The sequence below is a fragment of the Cetorhinus maximus genome, chromosome 21 (assembly GCF_964194155.1).
Source record: "Cetorhinus maximus chromosome 21, sCetMax3.hap1.1, whole genome shotgun sequence".
Taxonomy (NCBI): Eukaryota; Metazoa; Chordata; class Chondrichthyes; order Lamniformes; family Cetorhinidae; genus Cetorhinus; species Cetorhinus maximus.
The window spans coordinates 54,515,721-54,538,222 of record NC_135899.1 but is presented as its reverse complement, the minus strand read 5'-3'; the positions used below and the strand labels follow the sequence as shown (position 1 = coordinate 54,538,222).

At 42.8% G+C, this 22,502-nt stretch overlaps 1 protein-coding gene across 1 annotated transcript in view; it reads left to right on the top strand.

Annotated features, from left to right (window-relative positions):
* The window catches only part of LOC144695885 (glutamate receptor ionotropic, kainate 3), a 549,188-nt gene that overhangs the window by 422,300 nt on the left and 104,386 nt on the right, over positions 1-22,502 (top strand). Inside the window, exon 12 of the mRNA XM_078566956.1 lies at positions 14,282-14,400. Within this exon, the coding sequence (XP_078423082.1) occupies positions 14,282-14,400 (119 nt within the window). The remainder of the gene's footprint in view (positions 1-14,281; positions 14,401-22,502) is intronic.

Sequence of the window (22,502 nt, the reverse complement as noted above, 5' to 3'; positions counted from 1 at the left end):
GGCAGAATTGTCCCAGATTTGCACTAAGTGCAGTAGTGGGCGAGTAAAACAACATTTCGGCCGCCATGGCGGGTTTTCACACTGTTATGTCCCAAACCCGCTGCATTACTTGTGCATTCCCAGGAAACATGCCGTTTCCATGGTGGGTGGGCTCTCATTCGCCCACCACGCCATCACCCCACCGCTTCATCACGCCAGGCGCCATACTTAAAGACCAGTCACGCACACATATCTCAGTGCTTCCAGCCCACAATTACTGCAGGGAAGATGTCCACGAAAGGCAAAAAACTGCAGCCCCCAGGTTTAATGATGCGACACTGGAATGCCATTTGGACACCATGGAGGCCCGCCGTGATGCCCTCTACCCCCACTCTGACCACAGGACGGGCAGTGGCATCACCAATCCAGCATGGCAAGCGGTGGTAGCAGTGGTCAGTGCCAATACTGCACACAAGAGGTTGGCTGTCCAATGCAGATAGAGGATGAATGACCTCATCCGTGCAGCCAGGGTATGGCAATCAACTCATCACTCTAAACTCACACACTCAAGACCATCACACATTCATCTCAGTCACTGCCAGCTCAAGGGACATCACCATCCGTTCTCACACACACACACCCTCACATGTCCATCTGGCCTCACCTCCTCTGGGCAATGCCATCTCAGCCCTCACCATCTTGAGGCCACTTGCACAAATCAACATATATCCCCAAACACACCCTGGAATACTCTTCTTCCCCAGTACAGCCCTCATCCTGCAGCCTCTTCCCTTGCTGAGACCACATCTCCCCCTTCCCCAAGCAAGCCCTAGACCTGCAGCCATTGAAAAGCCATCCACATATGGCTGATCTGGGAGAGACCTGCCGTGAGCCCCCCTAAAAGTGATGTGGTGCTATCTGTGAAGCCTGGCGCTGATAACTGCGAGTGCTAACCGAACAAGGGAGGCAAACAAACCTTGAAGTCCCGAGCGAAGTGCAGCCCACCAGGTGCACTTTTCTTATGTGCTGTTGTGAAACATGTCAGCGTGTTTTCCCGCCAACGTGGACAGACGATCCAACAGTGGGGGATGAGACCAGCGGGCTGGCCTTATAATGATATGTTTCTATGTTTCTATAGGGATCAAAGGTTATGGGGAGAAAGTGGGAGCAGGCTATTGAGTTGGATGATCAGCCATGATCATAATGAATGGTGAAGCAAGCCCAAAGGGCTGAATGGCCTACTCCTGCTCCTATTTTCTATGTTTCTATATGCTGATGTATTACAATGAGGTTCCTGATGTCCAATGGCAGGAAATGCGGCACGCCGTTGGCAGGCTGAGCAGATGAGCGCACACTAGTTTCACGCCATTGTGAAACGTGCCATGTTGTCCGCTGACGTCACTGAACACACTCTACATCAGCGAGCACGGAAAATCTTGGCCATTGTTGGCACAAAGTAGAGGAGTTCTATTCTGCATATAGCCTATGCTGTGGTTGACCGAATATTGCTTGCTGCTGACACTAAGTGCATAACTAGAAAAATGTCCCATTAATAAATCTGCCGCCCTTTCCAAGGATAACCCAATTAAAAAACTTTCTCATGACTTGAATGAAAACATTGGCTGCTAATTAAAAAGGGTGTAATGCAGTGCAGGTCATTTTAACCTAGCCTTCCTGCTGACATGATCAGTTTAACCATCCATTTTACATCCCAGCTAATTGCACCAATGACACTGCCCACCAACTGATGTCAGCCCTTGTCACAAAAGTTTGGCAACTTTTGCCAAGACCAAAACCAAATGCAGCAGGAGAAAAGGAGGAGACAAGGGTAAGGATTGGGCTTGAATTGCGATCTTTAGTTTCCAGCTGATGAAAATTGATTTTAAAAGGATTAACAATGAGTGCTCTTATTTTACAAGCCACATATTTATTTTAAATGCACTTTCGTGAAAACTAGACCATTGCCTCCAGTTTTCACTTTAGACAATCACAACTGTCTACTCATAAACTGGATGGATTGCAAACTTACCTAACTTGTTCTCAGTTGACAATATTTATTCATCTTGAGATCAGAATAGTCTTGTAAAGGGAGTTAAAGTGGTCTTAGAGAGCCAAAATCTAAGGGTTGCAAACATTGAGTAACATGGGACAAGTGCAGCATGCTTAGAAAAAACAAAATGACAATATATGGTTCACCAAGCTCCCCATCAATGGGATTTTCCTTGTGTGATCAATTGACAGCTTGATTGCTATGATTAGGCAACAATTTCATTACCATTGCATTATAGATAGAAGGAAAACTAGCTGGACACCAGTCACTTTGCATCTAACAATTTCCATGAATTTGCAATTGTGACACCTGAATTGTACTTTTGCATTGTCCTCAGCAGTTATGTTCCAATTGAACTTTATGAATGGAGTGACTATATTTTTTGTTTGTTCATGGGATGTGGGTGTCGCTGGCTAGGCCAGCATTTATTGCCCATCCCTAATTGCCCTCATTCAGAGGGCATTTCAGAGTCAACCATGTTGCCGTGGGTCTGGAGTAGGGTAAGGACAGCAGATTGGGGCATTAGTGAACCAGATGGGTTTGTTTGACAATTGGTAATCTAGGTTTTTATTGAATTTAAATTTCATGAATGGATTTGAACCCAGGTCCTCAGAGTATTACGCTGGGTCTACTGGAATACTAGTCCAGTGACAATACCACTATGCCACTGCCACCATCAAACCACTCCCCCACCCCCCCTGAGCAGAGTACTCTAATTTTTATCTGTGAACTCTTTGATTTATAAAATCAGACTAGTTATTCTTAACAGCAAAAATTCAGACATTTCTTGGAAAGAAAATGTGTATTCATGCAGCACCTTCGACTTTGTCAGGAAGTCCCAAAGTGCTTCACACTAGCACTTTTGAAATATCGTCACTTATAGGAAAACTCATATACTTTCCTTTCTTACAAGCATTTCCAGTGGCTGGTTAAAAATTCATCTGATGTAGGGAGGGATTTATTTTACAAGAAACATCAAGTCGCTGGAAGCAATTATCCTGCTGAAATTATCAGCAAGCTTGCTTACAATTGTTTAAACTCAGGGCTGCAGTTCAAAGATCAGGATCAGCAAACAGAATGAAAAGTGATGCCAACCAAATTAAGTGGGTTAGTGCTTCCCCACTTTTAAAAAATAACTTAAATTATGTTTACAGGCTAATCATTCATCACAAAATACTCAGCTTCTGACCTATTCCTATAATCACTTACACCATATGGCTGGTCCACTTTCTGGTCAGTTGTGACCCCAGGATAGTGATGGCATGTGTTTCAATGAAGTTAATGTCATTGAATGTCAAGGAGAGGTGTTTGGAGATAGTCATTACCTGGCATGTGTATGACATAAATGGTACCTGTCACTTATCAGTCCAAGCCTGAATGCTGCAGGTCTTTCTGCATGGGAGCACAGGCTGCATCTTTATATGAGGAGTTGCAATCATCAGCGAACATCTCCACTTCAGATCTTATAATGGAGGGAAATCATTGCGGAAGAAACTGAAAATGGTTTGGCCTAGGACAGTGCCCTTGAGGAACTCATGCAGTGGTGTCCTTGTGAAGAGATGATTGGCCTCCAACCACCACACCTGTCTTCTTTTTTGTTAAGTAGGAATCCATCCAGTGAAGAATAATAAGTGGAATGAAAACTGTTATTTTCCCTGCCGATATTGTGTGGTGTCTTGGAAAGTTTACCCCACGACCAACTCCACAATCCACCTCACTGACTGAAACCTGCATGTCTGGACACACATCCTTATACTGTATAGATGTAATGCTATAGCCCTGTAAAATGGCATGAGATAAATCCCACTATCCTTTCTGTGCAATAACACTTTCTTCTTACCTTCCAATTTTGTCAGCTCTTCCAAAGACTTTAAGTAATGGTGAGAGGCAAAATCCCATTGGTTTCAATGACATTCTGGTACTTCCCCTACATTCAGTTATTAGGTTTTGTTTAGTTACGCACCACAGGGAACAGGTAAAATTTTAGGTGAGGGGGAGGGAGGAGGATGGCACTGTACAGTGATTCTGAGGCTCAGCTGATCTTCTTTCATTGGGACCACTGAAGTTAACTAGTGCCTTTTTTAAAAATTAACTTTACGGAGACACTGGGTTTTGCCCCAGTATCATTAAATGGAAAATAAATGAACAAAAAGTGGCCCCTTTTAGAGCGGCAGAACAAATAGAAAACTTAAACAAAAACAAAGAAACTAACTTGAGTAGTTATGATTGGCAATGTGAGAGATGATAGGAATGCAGCCTCAGAATTTGGTGAGGTCATCTGCTGCACTTCTTTAGATGGCTGAACAAGCCGATTCTGGAATGGCAAAGTCTGTCACAAGTGCCACACATAAGTTGTCCCTTGCAGGTGGTGCTGATTGATCTCTGCTGACGCCTTGTTTGCACAGTGGGCATCCACTTTGCAGCTTCCGAAACCACATGTCGCCGTGATGCGGACTCCTGACCATAGCTGGTGTTGCCATTTGCATCGGTCATCAGCTAGAGTTTCCCACTTGTCATGATTGATGTTGAGGGGTTTCATGTCTCTTCTTAACAGCATTCTTGAATCAGAGTTTTATACGTCATGCTCATCTCTTGGCACAGATTACTGCCATGTATATTGTAGCCTTGGGGATGCAGCCATCTTCCATCCTGCGCCTATATGAACGTATTAACATACAAATTAGGAACAGGAGTAGGCCACTCGGCCCCTCAGGCCTGCTCCGCCATTCAATAAGATCATAGCTGATCTGACTGTAACCTCAATCCCACATTCGTGCCTACCCCTGATAACCCTTCACTCCCTTGTTAATCAAGAATCTATTTAGCTCTTGTCTTAAAATATTCAAAGACACTACTTCCACAAAGACTCACTACTCTCTGAGAGAAAAAAAATTCTCCTAATCTCTGTCTTAAATGGGCGACCCCTTATTTTTAAACAGTGACCCCTAGTTCTAGATTCTCCCACAAGAGGAAACATCCTCTCCACATCCACTTTTCCAAGATATTACAGGTTTCAATCAAGTTGCCTCTTACTCTTCCAAATTCCAGTCTAACTTGTCCAATCTTTCCTCATAAGAAAACCCACCCATTTCTGGTATTATTCCAGTAAACCTTCTCTGAACTGCTTCCAATGCATTTATATTACATTACATTAAATAAGGGAATCAGTATTGTACACAATACTCCAGATATGGTCTCACCAGTGGCCTGTACAACTGAAGCATAACCTCCCTATTTTTGTAATCAATTCCCTTCATAATAAATGATAACATTCTATTAGCTTTCCAAATAACTTGCTGTACCTGCATACTAGCCTTTTGTGATTCAGGCACTAGGACACCCAAACCCCTCTGAATCTCAAAGCTCTGCAATCTCTCACCATTTAGATAATAAGCTTCTTTTTTATTCTTCCTGCCAAAATGAATAATTTCACATTTTTCCACATTATACACCATTTGCCCGGTCTTTGCCCACTGACTTAACCTATCTGTGTCACTTTGTTGTCTCCTTATGTCCTCTTCACAATTTACTTTCCTACCTATCTTTGTGTCGTCAGCAAATTTTGCAACCATTCCTTCGGTCCCTTCGTTCATGTCATTTATATAAATTGCAAAATGTTGAGGCCTCAGCACTGATCCCTGTGGCACACCACTCATCACATCCTGCCAACCAGAAAAAGACCTATTTATGCCAACTCAGTTTCCTGTTAACAAGCCAATCTTCTATCCATGCCAATATGTTACCCCCTAGACAATGAGTTTTTATTTTCAACAATCTCCTTTGAAGTCGCACTTAATCAATTGCCTTCTGGAAATCTAAGTACAGTACATCCACTGGCTCTCCTTTATCCACAGCACAAGTGACTCCTTCAAAGAACTCCAATAAATTGGTTTCACATGATTTCCCTTTTACAAAACCAGATTGACTCTGTTTGATTACCGTGAATTTTTCCAAGTGCCCTGCTACAACATCTTTAATAACAGCTTCTAACATTTCCTCTATGATAGATGCCCAAGCCAGGGAATCATTCTCTGCTTAATTATCACTAGCATGTTTGACATATTTGCTCTAGAAGGGACTACTTCATTGGTGACTTTATCTTCATGTGATGCCAAGAATGCATCATAGACACTGGAGATGGAAGTTATTGAGCCTTTTTTCTTGGTAAGGCTTCCCTCATGAATAGTCTGTCCTATGACTCAGTCATGTCCTCCCTCTAGTGTCAAGAAAACTGTAGTTATGGGACAGGGTGTCATGCCTCCCATGTGATCAGACTCAGCAACACACCACTGGAAGCAGTCAGCAAATTCTGCTGCCTTGATTCTACAGTGACAGGCAACCTGTCACTTGATGAAGAGCTTGGCACGCGCATTGGAAAGGCAGCCACCAAATTTGGATGACTAACAAAACAGGCATTGAGGAACAACAGGCTGACTCACAGGACCAAGATGCTTAGCTATAAGATCTGTACGGCAGCAAAGCCTGAAGAACCTTGAATAATAACATCCACTATCCAGCAAACACTCCAACCCCCTAGTCTAACGTCTTACCTCTGCCTCAGCTGAGATCAGCTAACCCAGCAGAGGTTAGGGAACATTACTGACCTGTATGGTTCAATACCACATGAAGCAGTGAACTGACCAATTAAGGTATCTGGTGATGTTTGTTCAATTAACAAACTCCTCGTGCTAAGTCAGATGAAAGCAGAAAGAAACAACTAATACCTGATAACGTCCAGTTTATTTGTCTTATACACTATAGGAGATGTTCCAAAACAACTCTATATTTTGATTTTGAATCTATATTCTAATGCCTGGTAAAGACAGCAAATTATTTTATAGCAAGAGCACTCAGTATCCCTCATTCTGTCAGGTTGACTTTAGAACTACATTTCAAGAGTTCTAACTCTCTACTGGCAGAAAGCTGCACTGCAAAATTCAGCAGACATGATACCAACAATCAGTGAGAAAATATGAATGCACTGGGGTCAGAGGGTAAATGCATCAGGCAGTGTGAAACTAGGCCATAGAGATTAGCAAGGTCCCAAGTTCAATCCAATCCTTCCCTTCCAGGACACTAGTTAGATTTATAGTTCGGCACCTCTGAGCTGGGGTTAGTCAGTGCGGGGGCGGTGGGGGGAAGAGAAGATAATCAGACAGGGTTCTGTCTCTTAATGAGTCCTGTTGGGGGTTGGATGGGGAGCCTGGTCTTAACTGTGGGACTAATACCGCTTTATATTGCAGCTTAGACTGCCAAGCCTTGGCTTTAGCAGCAATGGTGCAACCTAAATAAGAAAACCTACAGCTTTAGTAAATTCAGTCAACTGACAGGAGCTGCTACTTTTACTGACATCACAAAGATTGGAATTATGAAACACCCGCAATGGACAGTTCACCCTGATACCCATGCACTAGCACTGCTGTGCAATCCTCTATATATTCACCCCTGTAAAATGGGCTGGATTTCACCAGCACTTTCATCAAACACTTTTACATGTTACAGAAGCAGTGCAATGTGAAGGACATAGCCATGGTGCCAAGTTTAGTGTCAATGAAATGTGCATTGGTATTCTCACTGATGCTTAACCTGTAGGGTGTAAATCAGGTGTCAGGCTAACTTAAAAATGCAGTTAAGTGAGACTCTTCACCATGGCAACTGCTTTACACTGATGCTAGTGTGTGGTGTAAATGGCCCCTTAATATTAACAAATCTTGGAATTATCTGATTGTTCCCAACCCTCAATGCCAAAGTCAGCTGTTTGGATGATAGTTTGAGGCTGAGCATTGTACCAGGGCCAGCTGATACCTGTGAATGAATTATAAGGTGCTAACCTAACCAAGAGATTCAGAGAAGCTCATAAAGTGCAAAAAGCACAGGCTGTTTGTGTTTGTTATCTGAACTCAAAGATTGGATTACTCACTGAAATTCACTTACAGTATTTGTCATGGTTGATAGCATCTGCCACTGCTGTAGTTTGTTTATTTAATGTTAAGGTTTTTTCTTCTTATTTGAAGCTGACAACACCGCATGACACAATGCAGAGTTTTGCCAAGAAGACACATTGGATCAAAGTAGAATTATAAATTCTCCCCTTTATACCATGTACAAATAAATATAAAACTGGTATGTTTTCTTACCTGATACACATTATAGTCATTACAGTTCACCTCAACAGAGTTATATCAATATAAAAGCAAAATACTGCGGATGCTGGAAATCTGAAATAAAACCAAAAAATGCTGGAAAAACTCCACAGATGCTGTCAGACCTGCTGAATTTTTCCAGCATTTTCTAGAGTTACATCAATGCTGTGTGACATAACCAACTGGCTCAGATCTAAATATCTAACTATCTAAACCAGAGATCACTGTGCACTAATCTATTAAACTACTCAGATCCCAAGGTAATAGCAGGGAGATAGTTGACAGAAACAGTACAATGAGTCACAAGGACATTGCATGTGATGGGTCAATGCCACAAACCAGGACCTGAGCACATGATCTGACTGACACTTAAGTAGTATAAGTTTGGATGCACCATTTTTCAGATGAGATATTAAATGGAGGCCACAGTTCAGGTGGAGGTTAAAGACCCTGTGGCATTGTTCAAAGAGTAACAGCAAGTTCTCCTGGTCCTAGGCAATATCATTGGAGAAGGGTTAATTTGACAGTCATCTCATGACCATGCAAAATGTTGGACTGTCAAAGGAAGGCAACCTGCCACACCTGGTCTTTGCCTACACATCATTCCAGCATTGTTTAGCTGACTCTTAATGCCTTTTGAAGTGATTTTGAAAGTCACTGAGTTGTAAATGGAATTTGAAAATTGTGCCCTACCAGAGTACTCGGCATGGACAATAAATGTTGCCTTGCCAGCACTGGCCATATCCCAAAGCAAATTTTGAAAAATGCTGTTGTGGGATCTTGCTGTGCACATATTGACTCCCATGTTTGCCAGATATTACCAGTGATTATACTTCAAAAGTAATTAGTTAGTCATGAAGCCTTTTGGGACATCATGAAGAGGTAATAAGATGCTATAAAAATGCAAGTTCTTTCTTACGAAGGGGTGATGAAGCTTAAGGTTTTTCCAACAACCTGCAAATTCACAAAGACATCACTGTCTTACAATATGCTCCAGATTGCATTATTTTATATAATTAAACAGCACTAATTCTCCATTTTTGTTTGGTAGCAAAGATGGTCAAAGGTGTCAGCTGTCACTCAGGATCTGAACCTGAATCAGAAGATTGTGGTCCAAGTCCCACTCCAAAGACTTGGACATAAAAATCTAGGCTGACCCTCTAGTGTATTTCAATGAGGTTTTACTGTTAGCACATTTCATTTTCTTACTATACCTTGGTGAGGCTTTGCTTATACATGATACGCTTGAGATAGTCGGTATATAGCTTTTTCTTGAAATTATTGTTAAGAACTATGACAAAACTTCGTAGCAGGTACATGGTTTCCAAGACACAGACTATTCTGCGTCTTTCTCTCTTGGAGCCTCTTGGTCATCTAATCCTTGATGTCACACTTACATCATTAATATCATCATAGTGTCAATAACATAGCCATTAACCCATTACTCTTCACAGCGCAGTACCTTACAGAGATGTCGTCTTTCAGATGAGATGTTAAACCAAGGCCATGTCTACCCCCTCAGGCAGATGCAAAAGTTCCCATGGCATTATTTAAAAGAACTGCAGGGAGTTATCCCTGGTGTTCTGGTCAATATGTATCCCTCAATTAACATTGCTAAATCAGATTATCTGATCATTATCACATTGCTGTTTATGCGAGCCTGCTGTGTGCAAATTACTTGCTGCATTTCCGACATTATAACAGTGACTAGATTTCCAAAGTACTTTATTGGCTGTAAAGTCCTTTTTGGAATCATGTGGTCATGAAAGGGGCTATATAAATGCAGTTTTATTTTATTTTTAATAGCTATTCCATCAAGGCAAGGTTAAAGGGGAGCATCATTGCAGCAATGTGGACCAGTGTGATATCTGACCCTTTAATTTCCTCACCACACAATTTGAGTACGCTGGCACTTGGACACCATCTTGAATCCCAACCTCTTCCCCAGCACTGGGGAATGTGCATTTAATGATCTCTGGACCATACTCCTGATATTGCTATCCATAATGCTGAATTGTAAATCATTACACTGAAAGACATTTCTAAGTTTTGGTGCTGCTACTTATGGGAGTGTTGAATTAGCACATTCTCTGTAAAAGCAGGGAGGGAAATAAAAAGCTAAACCCGTTACTTCTTATCCCTGTCTATCATCAAGCTCATTTCACTGAATTCAACGAGTTCTCATAGACTCTACCCCATACCTGCCTAGAATTAAACAGAAAGGAGGGAAATTGCCATCTCTGTTGCACAATTGTAATATTGGATTAACAATATACCCACTTAGTGCTGTCAGTCACAGTACGCAGTGAATGGAGTGAAACACCCAGTTTCTGACAGCAACCTTGTAACTGCAATTAGATCCTGGGAGTCAATTTAGCATTTCTTGTTACAAAAAACTCCAAATCAGGCAAAAAGGAGATAAACGATTTAAAAAAAAGCCCTCAAAGATTACAAATTGTGGCTTTATTCAGATTTTATAATACAAATAACTAAGACACAAAAGTGCTTGGAGTGTTCTTCCCTGTATTCACCTTTAAGTTTCAGTTTATTGTTATAATGCACATGAAAGCGGTGTTATTGGTGAACATTCATAAATCTTGAGTTGCAACAGCAAGCGAGAGCAAAAGAGGACTGAACTAGAAATGCCAGAGGTGGTTAGAATATGGAACTCTCTGCTACACGAAGGAGCTGAGGCAAATAACATAGATGTACTTAAGGAGAAGATAGATAAGTACACGAGAGAGAAAGGGATAGAAGGATATGCTGATAGGGTTAGATGAAGTAGGGTGGGAAAAGGCTTGTGTGGACCATAAACACTGGCATAGCGTGGTTGACCTGTTTTGGGTTGTAAATTCAATGTAATGAATTTGGTGATTCAGATGAAATTGCATTGTTCCTGTTTACAGCATTAGGTTCAGGGATATTATCCAGTCTCTCTTCTTTCCTTTTCCCTTCTACACCCCTCTCACCTCTGCACACACAATCTTGGCTCAGAACCAGGTCTCACACAGTCCTCCACAAATCATTCAAGTGCTTTCCAGCCAGCAATTGGATTCTTACACTTGGTTTTTTTTTTGGTCAGTTTTTGTGCTCTTCAGGATGAGGGATGCCAGCAATAAGGAAGAGCAATAAATTGGCTATTCATCGTGTACTTCAAATAGCAAGAAATAGATGCAGAGTGAAGTTCTCTCAGCAAAGGGCAACCCTACACACCGTGGCCTGTGAGATTAGACTCATTCTCAATCTGGTGGCTGAGTATATAGTTAATTGTAGGCAAGATCCTTTGCGACTGCTAAGTTGGTTGTTCACATTATTTGTCACAAATGAAGCCATGTTTCCCACGCCATGATCATAGTGCTCCATCTGTGATACGCCTTACTGTTTTCGTGAATGAGGATTCCCACGTGTTAAAAGCCCAGGATGCATAGGCTTGCTTTAGGGGGTTGCCAAGTTGTACACAAAACAATTTTCCATGGGTCAGGAGAGAACATTTCTGTAGAGTATGTGAATAAGTTTGCATACTGGATATTCCAAGTGAATGAAAAAATAAGTCATTTTGAGCTGCAGTTTTATAAATCCAGGAACAAAAATTAAAGGCATTTTGCTCATATCAGGAAGACTTTCATGTCTCAAGAGTGAGGAACTATTTATCCAGGCACTTTGTCCCATCTGTTTAACATGCAGGGTTCAAAGTAAGGGAGAATATAAAATGTAAATAAATACATACACTAATTTGCACGTTTTCATCCTATCAGTATATGCGAAAATAATACTCCCAGTTCCAAAAGAATTCTGCTCAAAGAATTACCTTGTAATTCTGACACTTTGTACAGAACCTTCCTTTAGACTTAACTAATGATACAGTTCTCTCAAGAGACAGTGCTTACATATTATGAAATGTATAATTTTCTTAATGTTATCATGTTAGAGACCTGATTTCAAGCCTACAGTCAGCAGGATGAGGAAAATAATTATAGATTTTTAAAAAATCAACAAATATTTTGTTATCTTTGCCTTTCCAAGGCAGTCACAAATTATAGTTAATAAACCTGAAATACAATAATTAAATGTGTTTGTACCAAATCAAGTGCAATTAATATGAATAGGTGGAGATTTGAACGTGAGCCAATAAGTTGCATGTGTGATACACAAAGTTTGCTCATATCAGGAAGGCAGTGATGTATACAGTTACATTTATGAAGCTTTTCATGTCTCAAGAGTGAGGAACTCTTTATCCAGGCACTTTGTCCCATCTGTTTAGCATGCTGGGTTGAAAGTAAGGGAGAATATAAAATGTAAATAAAAACTTACACTAATTTGCACGTTCCTGTTGGTGGGATGCCAGACGTTTATTGGACAAGAAGTGGACGAAAGAGATACCATTTTTCAAACATATAGGGGAGAATTTTCTCCCCATCAGGGGGGTTGGGCGGGAGCGGGCGTGGGCGAGCGTGCAGCCGATCACCGCCCGTGATTGGCTGGGCACTGCCATTTTACGCGGGCAGGCCAATTACGGCCCACCCAGCATGATGTGCGCCCGAAAGCGCTGAGCGCTCCCTGTGCGGGTGGTGGGAGTAGGCTGAGTTGGGGAGTGTGCTCTTTCGCGCATGCGCGCAGAAATCTCCCTGAGGCACAGAGCTGCCTCAGGGAGATTAGTTTAAGTTCTGAAAATTTTAATAAAGAGAAAACAAAATTAAGACATGTCCCCTCATGTGAAAGTGTCACATGAGCTGGGACATGTCTATGGATGTTGTTAAAAATTTTTGTAAAACTTTAAATACCTTCATGAAACCTCATCCCGCCTGTGGATCTTGTTTCATGATAAATGCAAAGGCCGCCTGGGCTCTTCGCCTGCCCGCCAACCTTAAGGTTGGATGGGTAGCTCAGTTTATTGTTTTAATTGATATTTAAATGGCCTGAATAGGCCTTTGACAGTTCAGCGGACGCACATCCAACTCGGGTGCACGCCCACCAAACTGAAAATCTGAATGACGCACGGTGACATTGGGACGCACACCCGAAGTCACTGCACATCATTTTACGCATCGGCGAGCGGGCCCTGTCCCCGAAGATTCTGGCCATAGATAAATATATATACATGCTCTGGGTTTTCATTCATGCAATTTGTTTACTGTTCCAGAGACACTAAAGGAAAACTAGTGACAAGATGTCAGAGGCTGTCCTCTCACTTTACCACCCAGTGCTTTTTGGCAGTAGGAACCTTCTCACAGCCTTCCTACAGATTTTTCTACCAACTCAGCTCTGACAGATGCCAGGAATTCCTCAGTTTGGTCAAACTACAGGTTCTTACTCCACAATATACCCAAACTCAACCATTATTCTATGTATCTCAGAGTCTAAAAACAATTAGCAATACGTCAAGTTCCTAGGCAGAAGAAAATAATAACACAATCATAATCACTGATTGACATGTTTTTAAAACTGAAAAGCAGACAATGATATGGAATTTGATTCTGGAAATACTAGTGAAAAGAAAGGAATGATGGATTACTAAAATTCAATTTCATTTATTTGCTTACTGTAAATCTTTGAAGTTTTGAAGACAACAACACCGAGGATGATCTGCTAGTAATGTCATAAAAGCACACATATTATTGCCCAGTGTCCTACAACACACTTTCGGTCACTAGAGCGTGGTTAGAATGTGGAACTTTTTACCGCATAAAGTGGTTGAGGTGAATATCAGAGATGCGTATGAAGGGAAACTTGGTAAGTACATGAGAGAGAAAGGAATGGAAGTAGATGGGGATAGGATTAAATCAAGAAGGTGGGATGCTTGAGTGGAACACAAACACCAGCCTCGACAAGTTGGGCCAAATGTCCTGTTTCTGTTCTGTAAATTCTTTGTAGTACTATGAAAGTTTCTTCTCGTAGGTAAACTACTTATGGGTCATTTATGGATATACAAATCCTTTCATTTTCACAGAAGTGAAAAAAAAAGAGTCTCCACCAAAACAGTAACCAGTCTTTTCTCTCAGATATTGACTAACCTGCTCAGAACTTCCAGCATTTTCTGTTTTCATTCAGGTTTCCATGCTTGCAGTTTTCCTCTTCATTGCTTATTTACTCTTTCGCGTTCTCTTTACAGGTTCAGCCCCTATGAATGGTATGATGCTCATCCGTGTAACCCTGGATCGGATGTTGTGGAAAACAACTTCACCCTCTTGAATAGCTTCTGGTTTGGAGTGGGAGCTCTCATGCAGCAAGGTATGATATTTTTCACTCATTCTTTCTTCCCCACCCTGTCCCCTGAAATGAGAGGGACTTCCACTGGTCCATTGCTTCTTATGAGTCAGAATTTATAGCAAAACAACTCAACGTTAAGTAGAAAGCACTCCATGAGGTTGAAGTGCCTAAAGTCTGGAACTTTCAGCTAATGAATCAGGCTCATGACCAACAAAACAACTGCTACTGGAAACCAGGGTATCACAACCTTGAGCACTCACACCATTGGATCTTGTGTCAAAGCAAACAGACCAATGAAAGTAAATTTCTGTTTTATGTGAGAACACACACTCAGAATAAGGGACAGGCCAGTTAAGGCTGAGTCGAGGAGGAATTTCTTCACTCAGAGGGTGGTGAGTCTTTGGAATTCTCTACCGCCCAGAGGGCTGTGGGAGCTCAACCATTGAGCATGTTCAAGGCAGAAATCGATATATTTCTAGGTGCTAATGACCTCAAAGGATATGGGGAGAGTATGGGAAAATGCCGTTGAGGTAGATGATCAGCCATGATCTAACTGAATGGTGGAGCAGGCTCAACAGGCCAAATGGCCTACTCCTGCTCCTATGTTCCTAACTTAAGAGGGCATGGAAAAGAAAAGGTCCTTCATCTCATCAAGCCCATTCCTTCCACAGACTATATGCGCAGAGATTTTATTGCACCATAGCAAAGAAGGAAACTCTGCATATATAGCTTCAAAAAGCTGGGGCAGGCATGAGGGACTAAATGGCCTACTTCTGTGCTGTACAATTCAATGAAGCACTGCCTTATCCTCAGAGGTAATTCAGTCTAACAGCATCCCCGTATCTCCACTGTTGAAATTTTGTTTGATAATGTTCCTGTGAAGTGCCTTGGGACATTTTACTGTGCTAAAGGCGCTATATGAATGCAAGTTGTTGATTTTGTTGCTGTTCAATGCTAGCCTACTTTCCTCCGAAGCCAACATGTCCCGACCCATTCCCAAGCACGCAGGAAAATACACACTTAAACGAGCTACCTCACTGACTTTCTTTCATCAAAAATTACTGACACCCCTTTGAAATAATATTCAGACATGTGACTGTTGTGTGTTTGTGTCCAAGGATCAAGCTGCAATAAAGTCAGATTTATTTCAAGAGTGGGGCTGATAATAATGGCAAAATAAACTCCTATCATTTCATGTATTGAATCATTGTGGGGTGGAAGATAATCATTGCATTTGGCTCTGTCACCAGTTTAAAACTAATTGCTTTTAAAATTAGATAGGAATATTCACAGTGTAAGACAAACACACAGTTTTCATCCTATTGCCCCTTGCTACCCATACATATGGGATGGTTCCTCCCTGACAATATGAAAAATACAAGTCAGCAGCACTTGTTACAATAAGAACTATTATGTAACAAACCAAGGATTTTCATTGTTTATATTTGCCAGACAGAGTTAAGTTTCTGGTATTTCCTCCACAGAAGCTTTAAAATTCAAAATTGCAACAATTTCTTTTTCAAATTTGAAATGAGGGATTTTCTAATGTTACAAAATTTTCCCCTCCTTTTCCCAACTCATTGGACTTATTTCTTGGGTATAGTTCTATAGGTGTTAGGTAACTTTGAGTATCTTACAAGAATAGCCATTATTCATGTGAAAATGGTAGTGAACATATCAGGCTGGTAGTAGTAAACCAGAGCCAGGGCTAAGATGTCTAGACGTGTGTGCGGAATGCTGATCAGATATTACAACTCAGTCTGTGCTGAGTTTGTTCACCTTACTCAGGGTAGCAGTGGAGTTCTACAATTGGAGTGTGGATTGTGGAATGGTGGGGAATTATCACAGCATCAAGAAGAGCAATGGCTAAACTCAACTTCTACAAGAACCAGTCAGCAACCTCTACTGCCACAACACCATGTTGCCATGGCAAATTTGCACAGCAGCAATCATGATTGTTACAGCGCAAGCACTTTCGGAACATGAGAAAGTATTCTTAGAGGAGGCAGAGATCGTAAAATGAGCCAAGGCAGTGATGAGAGCCTTTTACACAGGGAGAGCCACTTACATAGAGTGCCACCTCCCAGAATTTACCCTTTAAGTCATCTGTCAGGGCCCTTGCTTAAAATGCTTGGGGAACAAACACAGAAGGTGGGATTTAATGTAAGCGACAGGGCAGAGCCCTGCATTGCCTCTTTTCAGGAAGGGCTGCTGCAATAAGTGCCAATCAGATATTCTAACTCTAGTCTGTGCTGAGTTTGTTCACCTTACTCAGGGTAGCAGTGGAGTTCTACAATTGGAGTGTGGATTGTGGAATGGTGGGGAATTATCACAGCATCAAGAAGAGGAATGGCTAAACTCAACTTCTACAAGAACCAGTCAAGCAACCTCTACTGCCACAAACTTAACTAGGCAATGGCTGGCCTATCCCAGGATCAGAAACCTGGGGGGGAGGGGGGGGCTGGCGGTGGAAGCCTGCCACCAGGTGCTGCTGGCCAATCAGAGGCTAGCAGCTCTTCATTGTTCTGCAGCGCCACTGGGGAGGCGGTGGCTGCTGCCAGCAATGGACTCACCTGAGGTCCAGGTCTCCCGAGGGACCCAGGCCACAGGTGGGTGATGACGGGAAGAGGATCACATTTTGGGGGGGGGGGTGGTGAGGCGGGGTCATCAGGAAGGGCAGAGCGGTGGCTTTTAGCAGGCCACCCCATCTCTTCCCAATGCCTGGTCCTTCGAACAGGCACTGAGTGTTTTTGAATGAAGGACCAGTTCTCCATCCCCCCAACCCTTGGAAGCCCGCAAGAAACCCCAACAGGGTTTGCTTTTCAGGCTTCCCACATGTCAACTTGCCCGCCCACTGCTAAGTGAATACCAGTGGCAGTGGACTGAGGCTTTTAAATGGGCATTCATTACACACTTAAGGGCGTCAATTGGTGGTGGGATGGGAAGGCTGTCCAAGGGCCTTCTTACCACAGGCTTAATCGAGGCAGAGGTGAGAAGGCAGCGGGATCTCTATGCGCCATCCTCCCACCTGATTAATGCCCCCAGCCACCAAAGCCCCCATGAAAGATGGCATTAAATTTGCCCTCAGAGTTAAATTGCCTTGTGTCCATGTGCAAGATGCATCCTCACATCTTCGCATCATTTGCATCTAGGATGCAAAGTGCTCACATCATGATGTGACTGAATGGAGGAGAGTCTGTCCCATTGGCGCAGCATATTTACTAGTTCCGGTTAAAATAATGACAGGCACTGAGACCAAAGAATAACTCAGTGTACTGAGCCACTGATCTGGAAATATTGAGCAATTATATTTTCACTGGCCATTGACTGCAGGTGTCCCGTGCTACCAGATTAATAATATCAAAACAGATTCAGGCTAAAAAAAATTACTCCATTGCTGATTTGCCTTGCTTGCTTTTTTTTGAAAAATATACTTTATTCATAAAATATCTGAAAGAACATTACAACACATTTCTAAATCGCCATCACAAAAAGTGCAATCATTTTCAACTTTTACACATAGATCACAAGGTGCTTCAATACAATCAATGAATATTACAGTCATTTCAATATGTTCATTACAGACAGTCAGACAGTGCAATGGTATTGGCGTTATCAACATACATTATGTTGCACTCTGGGGTGCTTCAATACAATTATAATACAATTAGTATTCAATGCAAACGTTTATTATGAGCCGTACAGCCCGAGGGGTCTATACCTTTCCCAGCCCCTCGGTGCACTATGGCAGAAAGATCTTAGACAGCGACCTTTCCCCATTACGCCTTAGCGGCAGCTGTCCCAAGCTTTACTGCGTCCCTCAGCACGTCGCCCTGGACCTTGGAATGTCTGCAACACTCGGTCGGGGACAACTCTTTGCACTGGAAGACCAACAGGTTTCAGGCAGACCAAAGAGCGTCTTTCACAGAGTTGATAATCCTCCAGTTGCAGTTGATGTTTGTCTCGGTGTCTGTCCCTGGGAACAGCCTGTAGAGCACAAAGTCCTGTGTCACAGAACTGCTCGGGATGAACCTCGGCAAAAACCACTGCATCTCTCTCTCCAGACCTTCTTTGCAAAGACACATTCCACAAGGAGGTGAACAACAATCTCTTCCCCACCACAGCCACCTCAAGGCAACATGCAGAGAGGGTGAGACTCCTGGTGTGTTGGAAGGATCTGACGGGGAGGGCCTTTCTCACCACCAGCCAAGCTACATCTTGGTGCTTGTTGGAAAGTTCTGGTGATGAGGCATTCTGCCAAATGACTTTGACAGTCTGCTCGGGGAACCATCCGAAAGGATCCATCATCTCCTTTTCCCGCAGGGCCTCTAAGACATTACATGCCGACCATAGAGACATAGAATGGCTACAGCGGAGGAGGAGGCCATTCAGCCTGTTGAGGCCACACAGCTCTCTGCAAGAACATTTTAGCTAGTCTAAGGTAGTTGTTCTCTTTGAAGTCCATGACTGAATCTGTTTCCACAACCCTTTCAGGCAATGAATTCCAGATCGTGCTCACTGCGTAAAAAAAGTTTTTCCTCATGTCGCCTTTGGTCCTTTTGCAAATCACTTTAAATCACTGCCCCCTTGACCCTTCCACCAATGGGAAGAGTTTCTCTCTCTCTACTCTGTCCGGGCTCCTCATGATTTTGAACACGACTGTCAAATCTCCCGTGACCCTTCTCTAAGGAAAGCAACCCCAGCTTCTCAAATTATATCCATGTGACTGACATCCCTCATTCCTGGAGCCATTCTCGTAAATCTTTTTTACACTCCCTCCAAAGCCTTTAATTCACATCCTTCTTAAAATGCGGTGCCCAGAATTGGACACAGTACTTCAATTGATACTAAACTGTTTATACAGGAGTGCCTTGCAAACCTCTTCACCGTTGTGACCTCAGGATCGAATTATCAATCGGGCTGATGGAGCCCATTTTCAGGGACGCTGTGCGAATATAGGCTCCCCAGTAGAATATGTAAGTATTTTAAGGTTGAAGAATTCTGAATCGAGCTCTCCCTGACCTCGCCTTTTGAAGAGAAACAACAACAGGTCTTCAAAAGATGCAATGACTTAAAGCAAATTTTGAAGATAATGTTGGTGAATTTTGTACCTGTGATGCAAGGAATGCTTGTACTGTGGAATTGAATACTTCAGCGTTTTCTACTCCGTGCCAGCATTAGGCACTTGCAGGTCAAGTGTAGCAGATGTCAGGTTGCAGTTACAATGCATCTATGGTTAGCAGGTATCTGTGAAATGTATCATGCAGTCTTCAGACCTGATGACAGGTGGCACTGACCTCAATGAAAGTGGAGCTCTGTGAGTGCCTCTTTGGGCACATGCAACATGCAGAGCTACAGTTCCTGGCAAGCTGGTTGTTGACATGAAGTGAGCTTGAGCAAGAGTGTCTGCTTCAAATAACCACAAGAAGAATGAGAAATAAAGGCCTGGGTTTTAGCTCGGAGGTGCATTCCCTTTGGGGGGCCTGCTTTGAGGTTGGAAAACAAATGCACAGACTTCCCACATACGCCCTGCATTTTTTAGCTCAACTGCTTGCCGTGTGGGCAATTCTGCAGCATGAAGCCAGAGCTGGGCTGGGCTGAGAGCAGGGCATTTGAATGAGGAAGGTGGGAAAGATTGCGGGGGTTGGGAGTGTTGGTAGACGATGGTCAGTGGAAGGTATCCATTGCTGGTCAGGGGGGCATATATTGTCAGGAGGTAGCTGATGGTGGTCGGGGTGTGCTGATGATGGTTGATGGTGGGAGAGAGCAGACAGATTGTGGTGGGGGTGAGGTGGGGATGCAGGTTTCACTGGGTAATTTGGGCCTGGAGGAAATACTCCCATTCCTCCTAGCCCACAAGCAGTGCTCCTACCTCATGGATTCAGCCCTTCCCTCCTCCTTTCAGCTGCTGGTTTTCCTGGGGCCTGGGAAACACAGCCAACATGAGTTAAAAAGGAAACTGGGAAGCCCCATTATAATATTTAAATGACTAACTTGGCTCCTCCAAGTGGATTAGGGTCACCCAACCCTCATCTCACCTCCATTCAAACTGAAAGTGGATGAGTTTGTGTTGGGTTGCCTCCCTGTTTTGGATATTTTTTAATTTTAACTTCTGACTCAACCCCAACTCACCTATTTTGGGGAAAGGTTGAGCCCAAAGTGTCCAAGATATCCTGGGTACTTTCAAAAAGTGGCTTTGCACAAGGCTGAAATTATACTTTAGCCAGTGTGAGCTTCAACCTGGAAGGAGCCTTGCAACATTTTGCTTCAGTGCAATCAGTGGACAGACCAGGAACTGACAGCCCTGTTACACAGCCCCCTTTGTTTTAATGCACATCCCAACATGGCCTTGCGCTGATATGAAATGGGCAGTATAATGGCTTGTTTCAATCATCATTGTATGTGCTCTGCCTGAAGACAGGAACTTGGCTCCTTGTCGGCTTCATCCTGAGCCATTTCTTTGGCAGTTTTTGTCAGTCGTGGTTTGCCATTGCCTTCTGCTCTCAGGGGCAGGCTGAGGAGGCGGGTCCCAGGTCTACCTCAGCCAAAACAGGAATTGAACCAACACTGTTGCCCTTATTCTGAACCATACTTTAGTCATCGAATCAACTGAGCTAACTGCACCACACCCCCCCACCCCCTTGCTTCAATAGAGGGAAAGAGAAACAAGTGCTTTACTCTGCTCTATTAATGTACCCCAACCATACACAGACAGCATGACTGCAGCTGCACAACATTTTAACTTCCCAGACCCAAATAGCTTTGTACCATCATTGAATGCAAAATGTACTACCAACTGAGAAGGTTACAGACAGACATGTGCTGTGGACCTTGCCTTTTGTTAAGCGGATTGTCAGCACCGAAACTCATGAAAGGATGATTCGTATTTCTATGGCACCTTTCTTGGCTTCAGCAAGTCCCAAAGCATTTTCCAGCCAATTAAGTTTAAAGTGTAATCACCATTATAATGTAGTATATCACGGGGCTGGTTAGCTCAGTTGGCTTGATCGCTAAAGAGTAGTGTACAATGACACCAACAGCAAGTTCAATCCCCATACTCACTTTTGTAGTTAATGAAACCTTGGCTCCTTACCTTGCCCCATGCAGAGTGGTGTCCCTCAAGCTATATAACCAATCATCTCTCTCTAATGGAGAGAGATGCAAAGGGTTCTTTGTGGACTACAGCTAATTGCCACAGAGGTTTTACAAGGTCCCACAAACAGCAATGAGATAAATGACCAGGTGTTCTGTTTGGCAGTGTCAATGGAGCAAAAAATGTTGGCCATTCCCTTCTCAAGTGCTGTGGGATCTTTAACATCCATTCAAGTGGGCAGAAAGGGCTTTACTTTAATGCCTCATCGAAAAGATATCACCTTCGGCAGTTCAGCGCTCCATCATTCCTGTAATGGCTTATCAGGTGAAGTGGGGCTTGAATCACAACTTCTGACTCAAAAGGCGAAAGTGCTGCCACTGAGCCATGATTGCCATATAGACAACAGGTACAGAGTCATAAAACCACCATTGGTCTGGGTAAACTCAAAGCTGGACCCAAATACATAAAGGTAAAAGCAAAATACTGTGGATGCTGGAAATCTAGAACAAAATCAAAAATACCTGGAAAAACTCAGCAGGTCTGACAGCATCTTCGGAGAGGGATACAGTTGACGTTTCGAGTCCGTACTTTGTTCTACATAATGGTAAAGTTAGAGAGCCGCATCGACACATTGTTCCCTTTGCCCCCAGCACATACTGTTTTAAGTGTGCTTTGTTGTCCAATGATTTGGTGCATGATATGGAACTGAAATTGTGTTCCAATTATTCACATTATTTCTGAAGAGCAGAGAAAAGAAATCTGGTCTTTGAAAAGAAATCAATTTCCATGTGTTGCACAACCAAACCATAATTCTTGCGTTAACATTCAGTATTTCAATCCTTCAATTTTTTTTGGAACGATATTGAAAAAAATAGTTCTGTGATGAAAACTCCAATAGAAACCTCGTACTTAAAATGTCAGCACACGGCAGAGATATATGAGAATGTAACCTCAGATTCCTTCTTCGAATAGTAATTTCATATGATCTATCTTCATGTGATAAAAGCATTACAGCATTTCAAACCAGCTG